The sequence below is a fragment of the Styela clava genome, chromosome 14 (genome assembly GCF_964204865.1).
Source record: "Styela clava chromosome 14, kaStyClav1.hap1.2, whole genome shotgun sequence".
Lineage (NCBI taxonomy): Eukaryota > Metazoa > Chordata > Ascidiacea > Stolidobranchia > Styelidae > Styela > Styela clava.
Window position 1 is genome coordinate 6,851,941 of NC_135263.1, and position 25,991 is coordinate 6,877,931.

A 25,991-nucleotide genomic window follows, 5' to 3' on the forward strand; every position below is an offset into this window, starting at 1 on the left:
CAGGTTGGGAATCACTGGGCCACGTGAACAGCCACACGGCGGTAAGGAGTCGCATATAACTAACTATACCATGCTCATTAGAATTCTCAAGGCTTCTCCAGTTAATGGAATACCGAAATGAAAGACGGCTTGTACGAAGTGGAGTTTTTTTTTGCGGAGGGTAGCGATGTTGGATTTTCAATTTTTGACTTAGTTGATAAGAAAATTGGGAATTTTCTAGCGATCGGCGCGTTTTTTCGATGTTGCCATGGAAACGAATTTTTAAATCTGGACTTTCGATGAAATGAACATCACCAGGGCAACCCACGTGAGCAATTTCGTATATATAGGCTCAGCTGTTTGGGCGCTACAGCTTCGACTTACTGACTGAGGATAACAAGGGTCTCATAGAGCAGAGATCCAACAGAACGACTGATAATGTCTCCTGAAGTGGAGATCCAATATTATATGCAAATGAGCTATCTTATAAAGATCACTTGATTGCCAAATGTTTTTAATAAATTTAAACATGGCCAGCGATTGGCTATGACATGAAAATAAAAGGCCATTGGTACAAACATTAAATAAATACTACAGAAACCACATGTGTTTAATTCAGTCATAGGTACACCACATCTATTGGCCAGGTCATTTTACTGATGTTGATAAGACTTGCTAAAATATCATAAGTGTCATCACAGTGTTGACAGCTTTTACATTTTTTACAAAGAAACAATCATAAAGTGTTTTCTGTCTTAGATTGATCCCGTAAAGCTCTTTGTCTTTCCATGGATTCTTTAAATTTTTTGTTCTTCATCATATCTTCACCATAGCTTGGCATATCTTTCATGAGCTGTTCCTCAACTTCCAAGTCATAATCACTAGTAAATGCAAAATACAAAGCCAGAATTGTACCAACAGGAAGAAGAATACTTAAAGCTTTGCTAAACCAAATTCGACTTTTGCTCCATGACTTGCTTCGATTTGGATAAAGATTTTCCATCAAATCAACTTTCTTTGGGTGATTGGCACTTTGTGAAAACTTGAATTCCTTAGCATGCTCTGTTTCTGAGGTTCTATGTTGTGATGTCGAAAAGCTAATGGAAAATAATATCAAAGTTTTAAAATTCCAACGAAGTCTAAAAATCTCATCCCATCAAATACAGTTGCCTTCACCATGCCATCGGCAGTGCCAAAGTAACTGAATGTCCTTACCTGCCTTGGGGCAGCGATTGTAAGTGACGTTTGCAATAAAAAAGGATTCTCATACTTATCGTATTTCAGAGGCAAGAAAAGTCGTCTTGGTCATATAACGAACTACGGCCTCTCATCTGGTTATCAGTCCACGCCAGGGTATGTAAATAGTTTACTAGTTATCTCAGATGCATGGATTTGATGGAGGAAGCCTTAACTGCCCCCAATTATGTGAACCACCCTACGACAACGAGGAGCAATCCTCTTGCACATAATAATCAACCCTACAGGATTTGACCTGTGCATGATAATCAGAGGTGCAATGGCAATCGTGTTCTTTTGGCGTGAAACGCCAACCGGTTAATGTTTAGTCATCCTATTTAAGAAAATTAACTTACCTCTTGAACTTATATGACTGCCTTTTTAAAGATGCAATGAACATTTGTCTGTGACTTGCCAACATTATGTCAGATTATTTTATGATAAAAGTTCTAATACAAAACATGCAATGAAACAATAAAAGAAGTGAAAAACTACCAGATCACATGAAAATAAAACAACATAACATGGCAAGAAATAAAGATCATAGTCTTATATAAACAGGATGAAAAACGCAGCGGTGACAAAAATTTCCTTACGAAAGAAAGAGATGATTGTTGTGGAGTGGAAGTATGGATTGCTAATTTCAACTGAATTGTGGAATTATCATTAACACCAGGGGTTGGAAATACATTGTATATTAATTTTCTATAATTTTATAATATTAATACATAATGAAATTGAGACAGTATGTCACTTATAATAATAAAAGTAATAAAACACAAAATTTGCCAAGTCTAATCAACAATATGTGCATCATCAGCCTTAATTTGTTTTTGAGAATTGAAAAATTCTTTCATAACATACCCATAAAAATGCATGATGTACTACAGGAATATTTAGAACATGGTTTATTTTTTTGGAAGTTTTTAACTAAAAATCATGCTTGAAACGGACCACTCTTTAAATATATGAGCATGGTGAGTTGAAATATAAAGTACAAATATTGGGCACCAATAATTGTATAGCAAGTCATAGTTAAATATTATCATATTTATTGAAATAGTTCATCTTTATTACTATCCAAATCATTAATTTATTTGAGAAAGAAATAATGAAAGCTTTTCACTATTAAAGTGAGTTGAATGTTTGTCAAATTTGATGTACTGTGTGCCTGTAACTTCTAGTTTTATGGATTCAAAACTTCAATAAATAATGAACTCCAGGGGTGAATCAGAATGTTTACAAAGATATTTGGGTACAATATCCTAATTCTATTTAAGAGCTTTGAAATGATCATACTAAAAAAATTTGAAAGCATGTCCTAGAAATAAAATCTGTTATACTGAGGGACAGTCAATATCCAATTATCTACTCTTCTGAATGAATTCTCAAGTAATATATTTGAAGATGAAATATGGGATGTTTTCTAATTGGGTGATATTCAACAAATAACACATAGAAGTAACTGTATTGCAGAAAAGTTAAGATAAAAAGCGATTGGATTTTATTTATAGTTTTCAGAAATTAAAATTTCAATTAATTTCTCAGACCTCAATTGCTCAAAACAAAACTATTTAAAATTACTCCTTAATGCTATTTAAATTGGGCACTTTAAAAATGCAGTGATAATAATAAAGAAATAAAGACGAAATAGTATAGATAATATTTTCTTGAATGATTCTTCAAGAACCAAAAAATTCCTTTTGCAACGCAAAATAAGTAATGTAACAGAATATATATTTGAATTGCAACTTAAGGAAAAATCATGAATAGCAAGAAACATTTATTTTAAGCGTCTTAACTTGTAGCCAATGTCGTCAGAGTTAACACAATTTGATTTTTCTAGTGATTCATCCACAAGTTTCCTTTTTAATATTTTCCTTGATGAATTTTGTCGATTAGTATCAATTTCCTTCAAAGAGTCAATTTTACAATCATCAAGAATCAATTGATTTGCATGAAAACCCATGGAAAGGAGTTTTTTGCGCACTCCGGACTGACCGTGAACCTCAACACAAATGTCACATACAAAAGGCGCATTAGCATTTTTCAAAGTACTGCAAGCAACATGAGAGCCAGAACTTCCACAAAATAAACAGACAACAATTTCCCATAAAGTTTTTGAAGAGTGGTGTTTTCTGCCGTGCTTACATTGACATTCTGTGACATCACATTGGAAATGGTTTTCGAGTAAATCGCTAAACGCTTCAGGTGTTTCCCATAAAGCATCTCTATTGGGAATGTAAATCCCCATTCTAAACATTTCATTTGTGTATTCATCTTTGTTGTTACATGCTGGACATCTGAAAAAAAACAAGCCTGAAGACAAAGCCTGCTTTTGTACACATTCATGATGGAAATAGGTTTCTTTGCAACAAGGTGACATCAATGAAATATTGTTATTTAACGAGTCAAAAATCTCAAAACACATGCAGCACGAAGCATTTTTTATTTTGGAAGGTAAAAGTTGTGGTTGTGTTGGCCTGTGTTTCTTACAAAATGATTTAAAACCACCAAAATATTGGAATAGCATGTGCCGATCGCGTCCACAACTAAAATGAACCTTTGCTTTACAGTGAGCTATATTGCAACCAATGTTGGCACCGTGTTTAAAACAAAATGTGCATTTCAATTTTGCGCCACGCTTAAACTCATCAATAATGTCTTTAATATAAAAGCCATACAGAGACTTTGGAGATTGAGCTTTATCACAATCAGCATCCTTGCATCGTTGAACAAGACCACTGGCAAGTAAGAGACAAAAATAATGAATCCATATTCCTGATCGTTTATGATGAACAAATGCTCCGAACTCATCTTCATCATCTTCTTTACTCCTACAGTACAAGCAAACTTTGCCACGAAAAGATGCCAGAAAACCCTCCTGAAACTTTTTAGTATCCAACGTTATTCCCAATTTCTCCAACTTTGGCACAAAGGCTGGAACGACATCCTGTTTCCGTATGCTCGTTTTAATCTTTGGCATGTTCCAGTCAGATGTTAGTTTGGTCGTCGTTTCCTAGTCTATATTTACAGCAATGGCGCAGCTCTTTACAACAATAATTTATCAGAACGGATTTGTACTTATTTCAAATACAATTTAATACGGGTACACCTCTGTAACATTTTCTAGCATAGATAACCAGCAAAGTGAATAATAATTAATATTTGCTTTGGACAGAAATAAAAAAATAACATTTTTGTGTTGCGTCACCTTACGGATATAAATTCAACATACCGGTATATTGTCCTTGGGGTCAATATTTCCCTTTCAGGAATACGAAACAAAAACACACTACGGTACATTTTCGCTTACCTAAATTTTCTAAACAAACTTTTCTACACGTAAATATAATCTGATGCCCTGAATTCAAGAATAAATATCGAGGAGTTAGAAACTATATACAGTAGTTGGACTTCCACATTCAGTGGGCGAAACACAGAACCCCCACTCACAGGTGAACTGGTAAGACGCGTTTTGCCATTCAATTCCCACTCCAGACTGTCCATATCAAATAACAAAAAAAAATGACTAAATACAGGTAAACCTGAGTATTTTTTTATAATCTGAAGTCATACTAAACAAATAAGATCGGAAGCATGAACAAAGTAACCTACTCGTATTCGACCGGAAACTAACAAGAACACAGATACTCTTATCAGGCGACTAATTAGCAACACAAAAGATCAATCTAAGATGTCGAGCCTGCGTCTTTCTATTACTTATAAACCTTTACAATACAAGAGAAGAAATAGAACCAAATTAAATGATTGGTTGATTGAGAATCGACAGTAAGCGCGAGTTTGAGCTTGTATGTCAGTACATTTTAGGAAGCGCTGTTGTTGTTTTTTTATTATATATTTTGCAATGCTATCGTTCACCCGCTTTGGATGTAAGGAAATGCTTTACAAATATAACACTCTCCGTATCGTGATACAAGATTAGTAAATGCAAGCTAATACGGTGTAATTGACTATTGACGGAAGTATTTTAGAGCAGTGATTTTCAACCGGTGTTCAGCGAGAGACCTGCAGCCAGGTGTTCCGCGAAAAATTGCTTTTTGGAGTATTATGAAGTCATAACTGAAAATTAACCAGCCGATAAACGTATACAATTACACATGGCAGGGTTAAAATTAAAATTCTCTGGTGTACTTCTAGAAACTTTCTGGACTGAGGCCTTCGGGAAATTTCCAACTCTTGCTAGAAAGCGATTTTAATCTTGCTACCACTTTTCACTACTAATATTTGCGAAATAATTTTTTTGAGCATGATCGACCAAGGCTGGACAAAATAATCGATTAGCGAATGGAAAATTAAAATATTCGAATGGCATTTTACTACTCGTATATCCGAAACCACGCGGCCTGTACCGATCTGCTTGGGCATGAAACTCGCGCGCCGGTAAATCAATCGCTTGGATTGCGCGAGAATTCACCCTCTGCGTTTGCTGTTATTTCGCAAAAAGAGCGCCGACAACATTTCGTAAATGTAGAAACGTCAATCCAAATAAGCTATTTAGATTTTAGAATAACGTTCTTGGACTTTAAAGATGTTATTAACCATTCCATGCATGACCGGGATATAAAAATCATCACAAAGACGATTTTAATACATGGTGGAAACGGCAATTTTAGGTTGTCAGAAAATTCGAGGTATAATTATAAATAGCATCGATTTGAAAATAGTGAGTCAGAGTTTTGAAAATCTGGTATCCGGCGTGTGTTTTTAGTGACTTCAGAGAATGTTTCAAAAATGTGAACATTATACTCGACCATGAATGGAGTCATCATTGATTAACTTTCGTTGCATTTTGAAGCTTTTCTTGCAGTAGTAATTAGGGCATCAAAATCGTTAAGTGAAGTGTTAAATTTGCAAATTCCGTAAATAAAATTGTAAATTTTTCGGTGACAGTTTTAGCTATGATCGTGGTCGTGGTATTGTTTTGTTGAAAAAAAAATCGTTGAAACTTGAGGTGATTGATTCTAATCAGCGTCTTCCCTTCTACTAGACACAAAAGCACTTGGGCACAAAATTGTTTACAATTTTTTTGGTATCAGGTCGCGTATGTAAAATATCGTTCAAGATGGGCTCTTTATCGTCGTCTTGCCTAACGGTCATGTAGAAATGCCCTTATTTCAGATTTTAAATCAACATTTAAGATTCACGCAAGCATAGCTTTGCACTGTGGGACTGGGACGTTCAATTTGCAAACGACGATAAGCTAGATAAAACCCGACGCAAAAGATGAAAAGTCAGAATAAAATTAATTTAAGCTTCGAAATCACTTCCTAATGTCATTAACATCTGTCGCCGATGTGAATGCATAGTTATATCAATAATATGAAACTTTGATCTCCGCCGACCCACAAGAATCAATACTTGCGCACAGGAACAAAAGGTGGAAATATGAAACCGTACAGGGGACAAAAAAAAATCATCGATTATGACGAAATTAACCAGTAAAAATCGCTTTATTGCCGATTTTCAATTTTTCTCCCAAACCGACCTCCGACGTTCTGGAATCTTGTCGAGTGTAAAAATATATTCGTTGTTATTGGACTATTCGGTATTCGTTAGAAATATTCGAATTATTTGAGTTGAAAAAATATTTGACTTTACCCACCACTTTATTGGCAGCCATGAAAGTTAAAAAACGTGGGAAATTAAGAATCGTTGAGAAGTAGCTGCGTGTTTGTCTCTTTTCAAATTCCAGTCATAATCACATTTTTAAAACCCATCGAAACAAGCCCAAACATGAGACTAAAATACTATTTCCATTTCTAGCTAATCATAGTATATATGCATGAGCAAACTCGCAAAAACATTTATTTGTACCATACGTTAGCTCTGGATCGGAATGTGTCACGTCTTTTCCAGCTAAAGTGGACAAGTTATATTATTATTCACGTTATATGAATTAGAATCTCTAATATATAACTTCGGTGCACAAGACAATAATGACAATGCTCGCAAATAACGACGATGAAGTTTTGTCTGTCAACCCTCTTCATCACTGCACTCGCATTCAGTTGTGGTGACGATATAATCATTGTCTTTAAACGACCTAGAAATAAATTGCTTTCAAGAATTCGCCCCCCTACAAGAAAATCATTAATTTCACTCAATAACAGCTGTTGGTTTCTCCATCCCCAATCTTTAACTGTGGGATCTTTTGAAACTGCTGAACCTAGGATTAGAAAGTCATTTAGTTACTCTGGAAAGTTAAAACATCGTGGATGACAGAACATTTTTGTGATCGAGTCATATTTTGCATTTTTTAATTCATACAATCATTTAATATTTCTGACTTCGAATAACCCGTAATGAAGATCAAGCTGATACTTTCATTCATATTTATCAACTCGTAAACGTCCACAAGACAGGAAATTGTCACGAAGATATGTTTTAAGAATATACTATAGATTGCGTGCATTTGATTCTGTAGCATTTAGCTGCAAAGACATATTCTCATTTTATCGTTCCTTTCATTTGCTGTCTTGGTTGCGAATGTATCAATTTTTCAAAAACTTGATTAGAAGCATAGTCATTAATTACGATCAATCTACCTTATAAATGAATTTTTTAATCAGAATAATTGCTATATCACGTTAAGGGCATAGCAAAAATAATTATTACATCACTATTCAAATACAACTTTCACTATATGATTTTGAAGAGTGACTTTCTTCCCAAACACGCTCAGAGCTTTCATATGTTGAACCGTCCAACGATTGTATAGCACCTTTAAAGAATTTTATGAAGGCAGTGAAAATCAGTAATTAAATTAGTTCTAGAATAAATAATGTTATTTTTTGGTCGAGGGATATTTAAACAACACGTTATTGGGTTGTTCACTACCTATGAAACACAATTGATAAAAAAAAAGGATGCCTAAATAACCAAATACACGGTACCTATCTTTATTGCGTCATATTTCTCATATCGACCCTTTTCATTATCATTCTGGACGTCTTCGTAAATCGTAATTTGTAAAGTAATCTTTGAATTTTGAGTTTGATGACGGGCGTCACCATCAGTGTTCCTTCTAAGAAAATTTCACACTGCGCAAATGTTGTTTTTACTCAGCTAGACTATTTTAAGGCTGAGCAGAATCCTAAATTATTTGCAAACTTTGTGAAATGTAGTAATAGTAGCTTATTATATTATCGGAATGTCCATGTTTGTTGTGTTAATTGCTGAATCAAGCGACAATCATCCAATGTACAATCTCGACATTTTTGTTGTTGAAAATATCATTGCTTCCATCAAAATCAGGGTATGAAATTTTGCTTGTCTCATGTCCCGCATGATATCTTCCCTGGTGACAAAGTCTATGCTTATCAAAAATTCAAAGCCGTAATTTTTGCTTCGCCATGGATGTGGCCATTTAGTGTATTTGGACATGCGACTATTTATTAATTTGCGGGACAATATTGACGAATTCAGCTTAACACGTGATGGAACACTATCTATGTGAGTCTTTATTTCACTTGAAGGGGTTTTCAAAATTTCACTCTCTTCAGCGGTTGGTATTACGGTGAAAAAGTTCGAACAACCTCCTCTTGCTTCCACGTTTCGCTTCTGAGGTAATGCATGTAGATGTAATGCGTCTATGTGCTTATTGTGATTTAAATGACGTTTTAGATAGTCAACTTCTTATTCCCACCCATGATTTTACTTTTCCAAATCACTATCAGATGCCACTTCCCGACAAACTTTGTGGATTATCTTATTCCTTGACGTGAGAAAAGCAATAAATTTCGCAAAGTTTAGCAGTTTTTTAGCTCATGCATACCGGTATCACGATTGCAAATTAGTGTCAAACACTTCACTGTTGTATTTAGCCATTCCACTTTAAAATCAATTATTTATTTTTAGCTTTACATCCTTGAAGAGACATTTCACTCACACGACAGATAAAGAAAACTAGTATATTATTGGATTTGGTTAATAAACCACTCATTCTAGTAATCTGCTGAATATGAAAACGCTTAAAACGTTTTTTAGCAATTTCTGGTGAAACATACTTACAACATCGCTATATAACATCGGTATCATTCAGTATGAGCTCATGGCCACGTGTGTACAAATCTCGAGATTACAGAGCGACAGCCGACAGTAAAAAACCAGCCCGCGCTGGCATACAGAAATCAAGGTATTCGTGACAGGCACGTGTGTGACATCAAAATGACTAGTTGTCACCAAAATCCGCGTGTAACATAAAACGAGCATTCTAGTTGAGCGGTAATAAAAATGACATATGAAATATAAGCCACGCTTTGAAAACGAAATGTTGCAACTGCGCGAGTATGAGATTTTACTGCGCAAATGTTCTGGTGGTAATGCGCAATTGTGCAGTTGCGCAGCTTAGAGGGAACCTTGGTCACCATCCATTCTTTAAAGCCTGTCGGATTCTATGATTTGTTTGGTTACATTAGAAATTTATTTACATAAGCATGAGCAAATTTATTCGCGTAAATAACACAGAAACCTTCAATTGATGTTGACTCTTTATTCATGCTTTCTCTAATAAATGTGAAATCTTCATAATCTGTCCTGAAATGTAATTTAGACCAGTGGTTCTCAACCTTTTTCAGTTCGCGAACCGGTAAAATTTAAATATAATTTTTGCGGACCGGCGGAATTTCAAAATTCACCAAAAATGACATGAACACAAAACATAATCAAAGGAATGCAATTAGGACAAAAGAAGACAATCTAATTTAATGAGAAATTTGCTGCTGTATTTTTAATATTAAACGTGTTAAACGCTGTTCTAATGAAGTTTCTGCAAGGCGAAGTAGAGCTGTTTGAACTGAATAATGTTTTGCTGTTTGTTTGCCTCCATTTTACAATAAAACTTCGCTAAATTATAGGCCTACTGTCAAATTACGGAACGTGCGAACTGAGAAATTTTCAATCAGGTACTATGTAGGGTTGGGACCCCGGGAAATCCCGGGGTTGGGTTGTTTTTTTTTCAATCCTGATCCCGCAATTGTTTCGTAAAAATCCCGGGATTTTGAGGCTTTGTTATCCATATATACTTATTCTCACAAATTGTAGGTTATAACACTTTATTTGATACTTATTTTGAAAAAAAAATCCATCCGCGCTTATAGTTTGAGTCAGTCAGACTAATTGGAACTATTGTGCGGAATATTACCAGGGAATTATTATTTGACTAGTAGAATTGTCATTATTGCCGACTTATTTAATCATGATTTGAACTCAAAATAGCATTCAGAATTTACGCAATGACTTTGCAGGGTTTTTATTCACTATTTAATACGAAAATAAAACAGGCACAATAAAAAAGTAAAATCAAGAAGGTCAACTATCGTCTTCAAAAATATCCGCATTCCGGCGTCAGAAATGATGAAATTTTCAGCTCAAAATTAAGACAATTAATTTACAAACGGTGGCAAAAAGATCGAAGCCGATCCAAAAGATAAACATCGGAATAAAATCCCGAATTCAACCCGATATTCGACAATTCGTTAAAATTATTCGATTCGATGGAAATATATATACTATTTTGCCCACCCGATCTGTAATCACGCCAGCAATCTGGCGAAACGCATAGTAGTCCAAACACTGATGCAATGGAACTCAATAAAACCTTCATAGATTTGATAAATTACACTACTTCACGAAAGCGTGGTGGAATCGACGATTATTTCATATCTCGATCACAAAAACGGTTATCTTTTTCGGATAGTTTCTGCAGTTTAAAAAGTCGAATAAGCGTTCCGAAATAGTAAATGCTATGATCTTTGCCATCAAATTATGCCCGGGCCTTGCACGAAATTCATAACGTGAAAAGATACGTCCAGCGGTGAAAATTGTTTATAACAACTTTAAACCTATTTAGTATTTTTAGCGATAATATTTAATTGTTGTAATGAAATACAGTTTATTTGCCTCTTTCATTTCTCTCGCTAGTACCGACAATAACACTATTGAATGATTTTGGAAATGGGAGAAACTTATTGGATTTTAACAAAAATGAATTAAGTTGTGAAAAATTGACAATACATGTGATAATAATAAGGGCGTAACGTGGAACGACGAGCAAAACCCAAGCGTGTGATCGGCGGCGCGTTTGAAGGCCACGTATTACCCGTGCGGTCGCGCGACGTTTACAATAATGTGAGGTGCTCCGAAGACGCTCTCGTTTACATTAACGTAAGAAAACAGTTGTAATATCGGTAACTATTAACCATTTGTTCGCGTTCGACTATCGCACTCTTTATGAGCAGAAAATGTTCGTGTTTTGTGATAGGTGTGCCGCGATATAAAAAAGGTTGGGAACCCCTGCCCTAGATGCTCTAATATTTCTTTGTCGATATTACATGGAATAAATACGTGATTTTAATGTCATGCAAGTTGTTCAAACCTTTTACTTAATCCCGGGATTATACGGCTCAATCCCGGGATTTCAAACACTGGCTCCGGAATCCCAACCCTAGTTCTATGTGCTATTAAACTCATCCGTTAGGACGTTAGTCGCCGTTATGAGATCATGGACTTAACAAACATCCAGCCGTTGAGGGCTTAAATGGGCAGAGGACCTCTCACCAAGTTTGGTTGTTAGAAGAATACCAGTACTACGAATCTATAAGAGTTAAAAAATCATAAAAATAATGAACATGAAGTTAATACTTTGTATTTTGCAATTTGCTATTAATATATTTATATTGGAATATTTGGCGGACCGGCGGTTGAGAACCACTGATTTAGACATGATGATTAAACAAGAGACAGTGCGCGAAAAAATTCGAAATTTGAAAAATGCTCGATATGGATAATCTGGGTGATAATGAACAATATTAACATTTCGAATCGTGCATATCTTTCTTGTAATACTGGAGTCCTGGTATCCCTCCAACCAATGACATTAAACAACATGATGCGCAACTCCGGCATTTTTGTCCGAAGATCGTATTCGATACCACGCTCCAATGCACATACTTGACGAGACGAAAACGAGCGGATGTGTGCTGCTTTCAAGACATAGCACGAATGGTGTTCGTGCCTGCTTTGACAGTTGTTGTCGATTTTAATGATATTTTGGAAAGTTAAGGTAAAAAGAAATCGGAAAAAGGTAAGGTAAATACTATTGTTGTATATCACACCCGGGCATCGCACTGTTAAGTACATGTGGGAAAGCCAGCCTTTGTCAAATACTACGAAGTTATTAATTCAGTACGGTACGTAGTTGCCCATTTGCCGAAATTACATATTTACTTACCCCTTATAGTTTCAAATAGTTCATGCACCTCCAGTTAGATTTTTTTAATCAGTGAGAATATATACTCATTGTTGATTGCTGCTTATTGTAACATACTATTGCGTATTCACTTTTATTTGCGTATTGAATCAAAGTGTTAACAAGTTCTCCTAACATTTCACTCATACCGGTCAATATTGTATAGTCTGATCTCTCAAGTATTTGGAGCCACGAATGCTTGTAATTTTCTGACTAAACCTTTTTATTAGTTGGTTTATATACCAAATTCAGTAAAATATTTTTTACATAAAACATGAGATATTGGATTTGTTAGCTTTTCCATTCTAAATCATATAGACTGCTTTATTTATTCTTAACGAAAAACAATAAATCTCCTGTCTTTCTTCAGATGTGAAAGTTGTAGACAAACCTGTCTAAGCATTGTGAGACTCCTGCAGCACAAGAGGCATATCAATCAAGAAATTAAGCCGACATAAATCAAAACTTCCAACTATTCGTCTAATCTCAATTTCCTATTATTTATTCACAGGACACCTATAGCAGAAGGGGAGATATCAGAAGTCTGGCGACATATCAGTGACAATGTGATTCCAATAAATATAATTAGAGTACTCCATAAATGTTTGCAATAGAAAAACAACCTGTGGAGGCATGCAAAGACATTTGACCCTCCGGTAGAGTTGTGTATGGCCCCCACATCCTGCAGGACTTGAGGAAAATAACTAAAAATTCCAAAGCGTAAGATTGCATAAGCGGTCTTATTTGTAAAAAGGCACAAAACACGCCAGACATACTTAAAACAGCTTTGGAATATGAGAATTACGGGTAACTCACTGCACCTGTGTTATATTTGGTTCATCAACTTTTGGTAGTACTATAGAAGAAATTCCTTAAGGGGTATAATCATCATTCATGATAAAATACTATCATATATTTTTGGACAACTTCAATCTAGACCAGGGATCTCAAACTCGCGGCCCCAGAAAACTTCCAGTGCGTCCCTCGAACGCTTAACAATAATTGTAATCGTATTTTGGATTTTTTTTTATCTAAATGTAATAGATTTTTCAAACCTTTTAAAGTGAAATTGATTATTCACACAAAAAACAATTTACTGAAAGTAGTTTTGGAATATTCATTTTTTTTGTCCACATTTTGACCCAATTAAGAATACACATCAAGCTAGCAAAAGAATACTTGAATAAAACACTTGAGTGATTAAATTAAACGCAAAGTACATGAAGAAGGTGGCATTTTCAAAGAAAATGAGAGTTGCAACATTTCTGCTTTTCACAAAATTCTGAAGCACATTGCTTAATTCGTCATATTTCCATCAATACAATGAAAAAACACAATAAGCTCAGCAGTCAATATGACAAATTCGAAGACCAACTTCGAACAGAAAATTTCCATGTGATTGTATATTAATATAATTATACAACGACTTAGTTACTAAAAATCAATATCAATAATAATTCAAGCAATCCTATGCCACTGCGAAATGTCTTGTCGAAAAAATCTGTGATTTGTTTTTTTACTGATCTATACATGAAATGATAAAAGTAACTTTTTTGCATTACTGGAATTAATTAAACATTCGCAAAGATCCAGATTAACCCATGATCATGTGGCCTCGTTAGTTAGAGTTGGTACTATAAAATCATTTCAGCCTGGCCTTAGTATGCTGGTGACACAAAAAAGATGCCAAACGTCAGGACAAATGTAATTATTAAAACATTGAGTTTATGTTGTAGTATTTTTGTTAATTTTAGGTTCATATATTAAAATTAAGTATTATTCTTTCCTTATTCAAATCTTGTTCAAAAATGATTTTGATGGTTGTACATAGAATTTTATGATTGTTTATAATAAATACAGTAACTTGCAAATGTTGCAATAATAGTGGAATGCAAATATTATTATGTAATTGCATTTGAAATTGAAGAAAATAATAAAACTTAATCCAACTGTTTAGTTGCATCACAATATATGTCACAAACTAAAATTATCTTAAAAATATCTTTTAAGTATACATTATCATAAACTGTTTGCTGCTCTTTTTACAATTTCCAAAATGCAATTCGGCTCTCGAAATCCCACGAGTTTGACACCACTGATCTATTCTAGACGATTCAAGCATTGCTTTGGGAAATAATATCACTTCAATTAAATTGAAATAATCTTGCTATATTAAATACAAAATCGTTGCTATCATAAAGGTAAACCAATTCAGCCACTCGAAATATATTGGCCTTCACAAAGCAATGGAGGCAAAATTGAGAGTTCATGAGCTATGAACATTTGTACTTTTCTTTGTCTTGAACTTTTCATACTCCACAGCCCCTACTAATTTTTTTTAAGTACTATGTGATGGTCATACATATCTTTAACTTGTATTTTCTGTCATGATGTATTAACAGGAATTATAAACATCCAACAATCAATGAGAATTATATGCGGAATCCCTCAGAATAAATTTGTCTAAAATCGGAGGAAGGCAAAAAATATAAGTAGTTTCCATCCACACAAGCATTTCAAGAAGACTTGCTCGAGCCAAACTAAATGAGCATCGTCAGGTGATCGGTAAGGCTGCAAGTAGAATTCAGCCCTGCAAACTCCTGCATAGAAGATAATATTAATTAGTGGGCTATGAGCTAAATTCATAAATTTAAACAAACCTATCTACGATGCATTGTTTACCAGCAATGTTACCTACGATTAAATGAATATGTAATAGGCTATGTCTAATAAATTCACCTACAAAAGCAAGTTTAATAGGTGCAAACTTTGTGTTATGGAATTGTATCACAGCACAGTTTTGTATGACACCCTCTTCAAAGGAAATTTTAATGATTAAGCGCAAACATTAAAATTACTAACTTTGAATTTTGTCATTATCCGCAAAATGTTCCACACAAATCTTTCCGCTATCGCGTTTGTAATCTTCTCTGATAAAAAAAACGTCTATGATGTCCAGAATTGCTCTTTACAGCTTGCCCGCCATTCCAGCTTTCCAAGTGAGCAAAACTTCTTAGATATAGAGATTATTTTGATTCGTTACAGGCGCAAAAAGGCAGGTACTTCTCGTAAAAAAGACGCCGAGTAGCAAAAGCGAGCGGAAAACGGACGCGAAAGGCGACGAGAAATATGTGCATTGGAGCGTATCATGAAATACAATCTTTCGCCTGTAGTCTTATGGAGTGACGTCAGAGTTGCCTATCATGTTGTTTAATGTCATTGCTCCAACTAGCTCAAAATACATATATATTACAGCCAAACAACATGTATTTAGGATAAGTGCAATAATAATATTTTTCTATCCTAATATGCTTGACATTCAAGCTGTCCGATTAACTGGGTATTTTTGTGTAAGAATCGAAGAGTTTCCAAGATAATGGTCAACGTTGAAAGTTGATAAAACCACAAAAATGGATAGCTTGTTTCCGGAGCTCAGTGAATGAACATCGAGGTATATATTTTCATAACTATCATACCGGGAAAGGTAGCGAGTAGGCTATGCAAGTATACCCTATTAACTATTTCAATTACTCAGACAGTTAAAAGAAATAATTAATCTAGATATATAATAGCTGAAATGGTCTGAGTTAACAATTTAACCTAAATCTATTATTTATTTAGAATATCTCCTTCTTCGCAATTCAACTTTATATTCTTCCTGTACAAAGTGTATTATCATGTAAGAATGAACTACCGAATGCTCGATCACATAGACAATGAAAAAACGAGATTTGTTAGTCATTTTTATTAGCATCAGGTACTTACGATTGTGATTTTTCATTATTTAATTTCTGCAAATCGAAAGTCTGTCGCGGCGTCTGTCATGCTGATTTTTGAAGTAGCCTAATGAAACTGTCTGTATATAATACAATCTATTGAAATCTTAGTTGTTGTACTGTAGTTTATGCTACATATTATCACTGATTTATCGGGAGTTCAAGCTTATAAGTAGCGTTCTGCTTTGACATAAAGTCTTGTTCAACAACGGGCATCTCAGATTAAACCCATGCGGACTGTATGTTAGTCGTTGTGCGGACCTTTCAAAAACGACAATAAAAATCATTTGATGAATTAATAGTGATGCTTCACATGAATTGAACTCTTTGCTGGAAGTTTAAAGATCTAGAAGTAAACAATTCTGGCACTACCGAGGGTGTGAACCTAACAATGCAGAATGATGAAAATGATAAATTGGTTTAAATAATGTTCACACTATTCACTATGCCACATATATATAAATAAGAATCAATAGCTCAAATTTCTTGGAGTCGATTTTTTGCATATAGTCAGTCAGAAACCCGCCTGAATAAAACTCTTCAAACGATACTGAGACCAATGACATGTTGTTATATGTCATTGCTGAGACCATGTTTTTAGTTGCGGATTGTCACTGCACGTTGTCACAACTGGCAAAGTCCAAAACAGTGGGTCATAATTAGTCAATGCAGCAGAGCAGTATCGGGGTATTTCTGCGACTCGTTAACATCAGCAACTCAATTGAACTCGCATTATTTGAGACTACAAACGTTCACTATCTATCAACTGATAACTAATTTCACATATGTAGCTTAAAGAGATACGGTACGGTAATATAGGGGCTGTAGTGGAGTTGCTGTTAAACGATACAGACAGCTTGTTGCTGTGAGATCACGCAAAATTAAATCGAGACGCACATATTTATCAACAAGGATGGGAAATCTGAGAATGTAGCCTACCGGTTCCGGTAGGGAGAGGGAAGTCTTGCGCACAGTGTTTGGTCTATTTCGGTTTCAATAACAGTTAACTATTAGAAGATAGATTCCACGTCAATAGTAGTAGTAAAGAGGGTAGGGTAGCTCCATTCAGTCGTAGACATGCTAGTCATTATCAATGGCAGGATACCGCATACCAACAAAACAATAATGGCGTGTACCGGTAACACAAATGCGATGTGATGGTGAAATGAAATTGCCATTTTCGTTTTTACTGATGCAGTAGTTGTACCATTAAATTCAGTTACTTTTGCAGTCGGTATTTACTTGCATACTTCCCCCCCATTTATTCATTACACTAGTACCTATTTCATCAGCTAAAAAATAGCTTTTTCCCGTCCTGTCTTCATTATGTCATTGGGGCAGGTATAAAAAATCCTGAAATTGTTTCATCTGCTCTACCTTTATCTGTTTATCTTGAGTTTCATAATTTGTATCCAACCCTTCTTCTGTTCTTACAGTCTTAACAGTACTGCAGTAAGGAATTTGTTAATATTCCAATCTCCTAATCTTCCAACTCACTGTACTAGATAGCGCATAAGCCTGTAAGCCCTTTTCTTGAAATGAATGTTGGTAGTAAAAAACAAGAAATGACATTAGAAGAGCAAGCTGTTGCTGAAATTTTGAAGGAAGCAGCTCGAGGTAAAGAACGATCAAAAACATTAGGACCTGCAGGATGGTGAGATTTATTGAATGTACAATACAGATATATTATCCCTAATCATGTAATCTGTATCTTGAAAGGTTTTTGCACTGTACTTATCCATTTTCCCCTATTTGCTCATTAATGACCTATTTTATTATCTTCCACTCCCAATTCCGCAATCACAGAGTTGTGTAAATGAGATGCTCTTCAGCATATTATCATAGATAGATTTCATTTATATTGGCTTTTTGAAAATATAATTTAAAATGTTCAATTACCTCAAACTGCCATATTTTTCAATATATTTCTGCATTTATTTTACAGGAGGAAGGGTGCTACAACAAATAAAGTATTCTTGAAACGAACTTTGGCAAGTGCACTATATGACCCAACAAGCCGATCAAACAAGTCCATAAAGAAGGAGGACCAAATACAAAAGGTAAAGATGCTCTTCAAAATATTACCTATAGTTGGAATCACTCACTAGAGGAATGTGTCATAAGGATGATAGAGTTTATGGAAGAAAATTGTACAACTTTTGCATTTGGCTTTCCAGATTTATATATAATTAAATTATGTTATTTCCAAGCCCTTCAAGTAACAACAAAGTTTTTTGTCCTTGACAATTGAAGATAGCAACAATCTAATACTTAACTATTATGAAACATATTTTAAAAATGAAATATCAAATATATGCGAAGTTGAATTATAATGAATAGGAAAATTTGAATCATTGTATATTTGATACACACAGAAAAGTTGTTTCTATTGGTTTTCTACATTTTTCATACGTTTAATAATAACAAATGGTGGGTCCGAACATCAGATATAAATTGCATAATCTCACATTCTTTGCAATAGGGAAGATTTAAATTAATTCTGAAATCAGCCAGCTTACCGGCTTTTCCCATTCCCTGCATAAATATGAGAGTCCTAAGTTACTAATAACTGTTGGGTAATCTTTACACTTTTACAGACTGAGGCATCATCTAGTTCCACCAGTTGCTCAACAAAAGATTGTGATAGGTCACCAAGAAGGAAGTCTAGGAACCAGAAAAGATCATCCAACTCGAAGGATAAACAAAGATCAGATAAAAGTTACAATTCAACAAAATCAAAGAAACGATATCCATCAGGTAATGAAATATTTTGATTCAAACTACGGTAGTTACAAATGCATACATAAGAAACATAAATGCCACTGAAGTTTGGAATTATCTTCTTCATGATTTTGCACAGACTCATTTTGACTGTTCTCTTTTCAGTTTATCAATTGTAGCCTATGCAATATAGTTTCATTTGAATGTTATGTGGATGTTGCATGGCTTCATATTTCAGTATGGTTTAGAGACATTGGCATTGCAGTTGTTGTGAGAGACTTCGTTGGTGATTGCTTGCAGGTTTTCTATTTGAGCCAGTTTCATTGAAGATGAGTACAATGGGCTTGTTTGAGCAAAGTCCTAGAAAGAATTAATTTTGTGCCAATAAATGAATAATTTTTGCCTCCTATGTTAAACTGACTCGTGTAATATGCAACCCTCAAAGAATCATGTGAGTCGTTGCTATAAACAAATTTCTATTCATTGACTAATATTTTGCCAAAATACTTTCCAACATAAATATTAAATCATTTCGCAATAATTAGGCCTACTTTGCTTCAGGACCATTATGTCATCCAATTTTTGCTGTATTTATACCAATTCCTAGTTAGGCCAACACAGGACAGTAGTATTTGTTAATGCAAGTCCTCGAAGAATAATTTATTCTGACAGGATGTAGGTGGATGATGACTTCCTTCTTTTGTAATGGACAAATTTATTGTCTGAACTATTCTAGCAGCATCATGCCACACGAGTCACACATTTGAAACAGCTGTTGGTTGCGAGCCATCATTATATAGTTATGGTATACTGTTAACGCATGCTATGTTTAGGTGGTAGTACTCAACTATTATTTTCAATATTCAAAATGGATTTGTTTCATTATATGAGGTCATTGTAGGTCATTCATTGATAGTGAGGGATAATAATGTCTGGTCCAGCTGAATCCCACTTTGTAATTTCTGATTAAATTCTGTCTTTACTTAAATTCTGTCGTTGCGTACAGTACTAGTTATGTTAATCGAAGTATGGAAATACGATTCAGTTGTAGAGTTTACAATATTTCTAGTCATTGCACTTGTGGTGGAATTTGTTGCTATCATTAGTGCAGTTTATCATTATCTCATTTTTGGTTAATATGATTTAGATATTTAGTTTAGTTGAAGAATTTGAAGATGTGAATTTTTTTTTATATACACTTTACTCAAAGCAAAGTCCTGAACCCTCAGGTAAAAGTTGAAATAGTTCTGATGGCGTCAGAAAGCATTGATGTTCTAAAAACAATATATTTTATCATTGTGGCACTAATATGTCAGTAGCTGGAAGAGACGTGATGCCTGCAACAATATAGGCATACTTCTACTGATTTGGTATTTCAGATTCATGTTAGAGAAATCTAAAGAAATTTTTCATGAAAGTAGGCAATTATTAGGAATTTTCATGAAATTTAGTGGCTTGAGTTGGTGTGATATTATTTTTACAATGCGTACAATGACCCAAAAAATGTATAATAGATATCAGACCTGATTTACTCAGCAGTAGCAATTAATATATCATATCATAATTTAGTGATGTATTTGAATGTAATAACATGAAATATGATTCGTGATCGAATGCCTGATTTATTAGAACTTGCTAGAACAAATCCTGATTTATATAATGAACCAGAATTGCATCAAGAAGTTCCTCTCGATCCAACTCTGAAAGTTATGTTTGAAAGGGTTTGTTTATGTTTGTCTGATTTTTTTAATTTCTAGACAATGTTATATTTTTATATGTCTGTATATAAAAAAAATTATTGGTAGTGTTTAGTTTACATTTGAAGAATGAACAGGAGGTGTACAATAATTAGTGCCATTATTAAAGAAAGATGTTTTTATTTGAACAATATCAATTAAAACTGGTTTTCACCAAAGTAAAATGATGCCCTGCCCTTTTGTGGGAATATTGATACATTTTACATAAATTTCATTGTTGGTTTTTGACGTAACTATTAATATTGTTGACCAATGGATCTATTTTGCAATGATTACCAAATTTAATACATGCAGCTAGCACTAATCGCAAAGCTATTTTCTGTACAACTTTTTTATGATGCATTTATAACTTTTTACTCTGAACAAGTCACTGATATATGTAAGGGGCTACTTCAAATTCAAGTTAAGTACATTTGATGTTACACATGTCGGAGCATTGTTGTTGTAATAATGCTTCATGGGTCCTGCAAATCGCACCCAGAAATCATGTAGTCCAGCAATCTTACATATGATCACCTAATAAAATTCAATATTAGTTGAGGTGGTCATAGACATGATTTCCTACTTATGCTTATCAGACACAGAGCCGTTTATGTTATCTGAACATTTGAAACTTAACAACTTTTAATCTTCAACAAACTTCCAGGCAGCAAAAGTCGCAAAATTTCTGTCTCAGATGAAGAAACTCATGTGGGAACTAAATAAACTACATGATCGAATATTGACGTGTTCTAGTTTTGAGCAAGAAGAAGAATGCAGGAAATTGGTAGGTTAATAAATATAGGGGTGATTCCATAGCCTTGGACTTTGTTAGAATCACAGGTTACCCATCTCGAAGTCAAATTCCATTCCCATGACCTCACCCAGGATGCGGTAAATTCATTAGGAAATGCTAAGGGATTTCGGGCCTTCCAAAAATAACAATTTCTTACATATCTTCAATACATAGTTTACATAAGATATAAGCACACTCGCCATGTTATGCTGAAAAGAAACTTGATCTCAAACCATACTTGAATGTGAAATTGCAGGAGTCCTTTTCGTTTAATCCGGATCATCCATCGCCTTAAATACATATATCTTGTTTCAGATTTCAAATGTTGGAAATCGATTTGGTGCTTTGGCAAGAAAGAGTAAAGCTGTGTTAAGAAGATTTGAAATTGATGAAAATATAATGCAAAATTATTCTGCAGCAAACCATTCCCCACCTATTGTTGATTGGAAGTCAAACAGAGACGATGTAGAAATGAGAAGTTTTAAGGATAATGCCCATGTATGCTCTCTTGCAATCTATGTATTGTAATCATATGCCTAACTGTTAATTCTATGCTTACTTTTGGTTTTTCTGGTGACAGGCGTGTCTTAATAGCATGTGAGTGTGATGACTAATTTTACAACTTTCTTCTTAAAATTTTGATGATCTTCAAATCAGGGCCAGCTTTGCTTTTTTAATCAGGAAAAAATTGACATTCCAGATCCACTTTAAAACTCGGTTTCTTGGGGTTGACAAATATTTTGACTTTGAATCCAGGTTGAGTGAACTTCTGATTCCATCTCCAAACTCTGAGAATACCAAATTTGGATAACCAAATATTTTGCACAGCTTTGCTTAATTAATTGCCTGTTAGTCTGTTTTGAATTGGATTATCACAATTACCGTAAAAGTTCCTACCTCCAAATTTTGATTCTTATTTACCGGTAATAGAAGCATGCAGAACCTGACTCTAGTCTGAACTCTCATTTATTGATAATCTCCTAATGTTCGAATTATTTGATTGGTTATTTTAACAACTTGTCAGGTTATCCAACTACGATGACTGCTGATATTCGGGTAGATTTATTTTCATTATAGCCTGCTTGTGTAGCATGACATATAAAATATTTTTAATTAAATTGTATAATCTTTAATGGAAAAAGTTGAGTTAATTTTCTGTTGTTTTATCAGGTAACATGGCATCGATTACCTTCAGGAAATTTACTTCCATTATCCAGCTCTCATTTTATTCCTGCAGAAATTCGAATGAGATTTCATCTCCATAATATATTTTCATATAAGTAAGCAATAATATTGTTTTCGCTTGACTATCGACTAATTATTAATTAACATACCTTTTTTATAATCTAATCTTATCTGATAGGCTCACTTGTCTTGTTCGAGAGTATTATGTAATGCAAAAAGTTTATGGCGATCAATGTAGAAACAAAATCAAGAGACAAATGGCGATCATTGGAAGAGAAATGAAGGAATCTGAACTTGATGAGTGAGATTTTGTTGAAATCCAATCTTTCATTGCCTATAATTTGTGTTTTGCGACTGATGAGCTAAATGATAAATATGAAGTTGTGCTTAAGCTATCAAAATTGCTGGATATGCTCGTGTTGAACAACTAACTGCGCCAAAATTTATTTTCACCTTTGTCTACCTGACATGTTTTTTTCTAGAATACTTGTCTCTATCAAAGTATTTGATATTTTAGAATTTTCTCTAATTTAAATTGGGTACAAGAACCAGAAAGGCTTTAATCTTTTCAATAATTATTAGCTCATTAGATATTAGCAGACAGAGTGAACAGCATAAATAAGTGTCATGTAAAAAATCCATCAAGAATTTTGCACAAGATTCTATCTATACAAACATTGTCTCTTACAGATTTATTGAAATTTTTAATTTCAGAGCAATCCAACACCAAGAACGAATTCCTTTACTACATCAAGAAATATTAGATGACACTGTTGTTGATCGTCAAATGCAAGCTAGAATAAAAGAAGTTGAAGTTTTACACAAAGAGATTCTTAATTTAGAGGTATGAAGAACTTTTTTCAAAAAGATACATGGTACAGTTCGAGAATTATATAATTTTTTATTTTTTTGTCAATCACGAACGACAAAGGTTTTCTGACAATAACTGAATATGCAAGTAATATAACTAAATATGTATCTAATCAATTCGAAGTTGCCATCTCACCTGCCACAATTTACCTCCACCTAGCTTGATTCCTCAGTTATTGTATTATGCGATCATCATCGCTGATAATAGCAACAGTTGTGACCCCGACCCTCCCTGCTAGATTTTTATATGTTACAGCACTCTGTTCAATTGAATTCTCTTTTGTTTAGAAAAGCATCGAAGAACTTCACAAATCATTCATTACAATTTCAACGTTAGTTCATGAGCAAGGTGCAATAGTAGATCGAATCGAACAACACGTCTCAATATCTGCAGACTATGTGGAAGACAGCACTGAACTTCTGAAAAAAGCCAGCACATTTCAATCCAAATATAGAAAAAACAAATGTATATTGGCAATTATTATCGCATCTGCAATTGTTATTTTAGTTATTATTATTGTTGTATCTGTAAAGAAAAAACAGTCGTCGAATACGACTAAAGTAGTTGTGATGCCGCCTCCATACCATGCTCTAACGAAACATGATATATCTTCAATCGATTCTGATCATTTATACGGACCTATTCATGTTCATCCCGGTGTTGATAAATACCACATACCCCCATAAGTTTAAACCCTTTGTTATGTGAAGCTTATTAATACCGTTCTGATTTTTTTTTCAATCGCCTTAAAAAAATAGACGATAAAAAGAGATGCTATATGGTAATTTCGTTATGATTGCATTTTTTCGAATGGGGTTTGCACTCCGAGCTATTGAAAACGGAGCCTTGCTTGGGGCGGTTACATGGTTTTTCTCTTGTATGTACCATCAAAATGATTAATATTGGTAATTGAAAATATGATAGTATTCACATTTTATTACCTTTCAAAAGAGTACAAAATCACTATTGAAGTAACTTTATTTTACGAGCCCCATATTTTACACCCAGAATTAGGGATGGGCCATTGACGAACGGCCTTTATTAACCAATATAGAAGGTTCACTTTGATACAACAGACCAGTTCTAACAGCGCTTGGTGGGGATTACGCTGGTAATGTTTCGGATCAGAAAGTGGTCGCGAATGACGGCTTGGTAACGACGTGGCCGCCGTGATCCGAACAGACTGGGAATTCCTTAACTGAATGCCGTATTACGCGTACTGGGGTGGACGTCTCAAGGATGCCTTGTCCTAATTGTATGGACCTCCCTCATTATGAATGCTCATACTTATATTTCCGCATGATTCGAGGCGATTCTCTATGCCGAGCGCTTGAGTAAACGAATATGAAATATTATAAGTCCAGTAATTTAAAACCATTCTTAGTCTTCGTCGATGAAGCAGTAATTTCAAAGGAGTGTAAAATGATAGAACGCTAATAGCTAAAGCAGGATTATAGCAAAGTAAATATTTGACGACGGGAGTGACGTCTAATTATTTCCTAATAAATGCTTATATATCTATCAATATTTGGTCGACCTGCACTTGCTTGATGAAAACCAACATTCTCGTGATTGCTATTTTTAAATTCCAACACTCTCACCGACAACTTTACTTCTATCGATAAGATTATGTGAACTGTGACATTTTGCGATCATCTGCGGCAGCATTAAGGTATATAAAATTTCTGGCCCACATGTCGATTTTACCGAGTTGTTCAAAACCACTTGGCGATAAAGAATTCCGGACAGATATCACTTATATAAATTCATTAATTCAGATCAATGAGTAAGACAGGCCACCAACATCAAGCCCTTCTCAAAATAGGAATTTCCCGCACACTCTTCGACAATAATACATTTTGGAAGGGTTGTTGAAGCAAAAAACTATGCACTCTTTTGTTAATATTAGTGTAGAATGGTATGGAGAACTTTTATCGACTTTTGAGATTGAATGTGTGACGGACATGGCGGCACTTAATGGAGGTGTTTGCGGTGGAAAATCTCATTGAAGCTGTTAAGGCATCAAGTGTTTTTTATAATATTTTGATTACTGGTGCGGTATTTATTTCCTCTGGCAATGCTTGTGAAGGCGTATTCTTGTTGTCCGACACCGACTGACATTAACGCACGGAAGCTTTGATGCCCTCGAGCAATACAATATAGTTATGGCATAAGCAATCATACAAATATAATTTACGTCGTGAAATCGCTTGAAATTTTTACTGGCCTGCAATACAGTTAGAGCCTGACAACCTTATAGCCAGGCGGTTTACGGCTACCATGAACTTAATACACCACACCTATCGTTATTAGAGCGTCCTCATACGCTCAATACATAACAAAAATGTACCGGAGTAATTATGACGTGGAAATTTAACCTCAAACTGTATCTGATAAAATTGAAAAACATATATATGTA

At 34.5% G+C, this 25,991-nt stretch overlaps 3 protein-coding genes across 3 annotated transcripts; 1 reads left to right on the forward strand and 2 right to left on the reverse strand.

Moving 5' to 3' along the window:
- Positions 1-476: 476 nt before the first annotated feature.
- LOC120340819 (uncharacterized) lies at positions 477-1,712 on the reverse strand. Its single transcript, XM_039409191.2, has 2 exons — positions 1,572-1,712; positions 477-1,076 (listed from the first exon to the last, which is right to left on the reverse strand). The coding sequence occupies exons 1-2, from the start codon at positions 1,634-1,636 to the stop codon at positions 716-718; spliced, it is 426 nt and encodes a 141-aa protein (XP_039265125.1). The 5' UTR covers positions 1,637-1,712; the 3' UTR covers positions 477-715.
- Positions 1,663-4,395, reverse strand: LOC120340818 (E3 ubiquitin-protein ligase PHF7-like). Its single transcript, XM_078119856.1, has one exon. The coding sequence runs from the start codon at positions 4,199-4,201 to the stop codon at positions 2,999-3,001; it is 1,203 nt and encodes a 400-aa protein (XP_077975982.1). The 5' UTR covers positions 4,202-4,395; the 3' UTR covers positions 1,663-2,998.
- A 15,842-nt stretch (positions 4,396-20,237) lies between these two features.
- Positions 20,238-24,352, forward strand: LOC120340356 (syntaxin-1A-like). Its single transcript, XM_078120161.1, has 7 exons — positions 20,238-20,705; positions 21,388-21,507; positions 21,832-22,014; positions 22,687-22,796; positions 22,880-23,002; positions 23,416-23,545; positions 23,860-24,352. The coding sequence occupies exons 1-7, from the start codon at positions 20,583-20,585 to the stop codon at positions 24,256-24,258; spliced, it is 1,188 nt and encodes a 395-aa protein (XP_077976287.1). The 5' UTR covers positions 20,238-20,582; the 3' UTR covers positions 24,259-24,352.
- Positions 24,353-25,991: the final 1,639 nt, after the last annotated feature.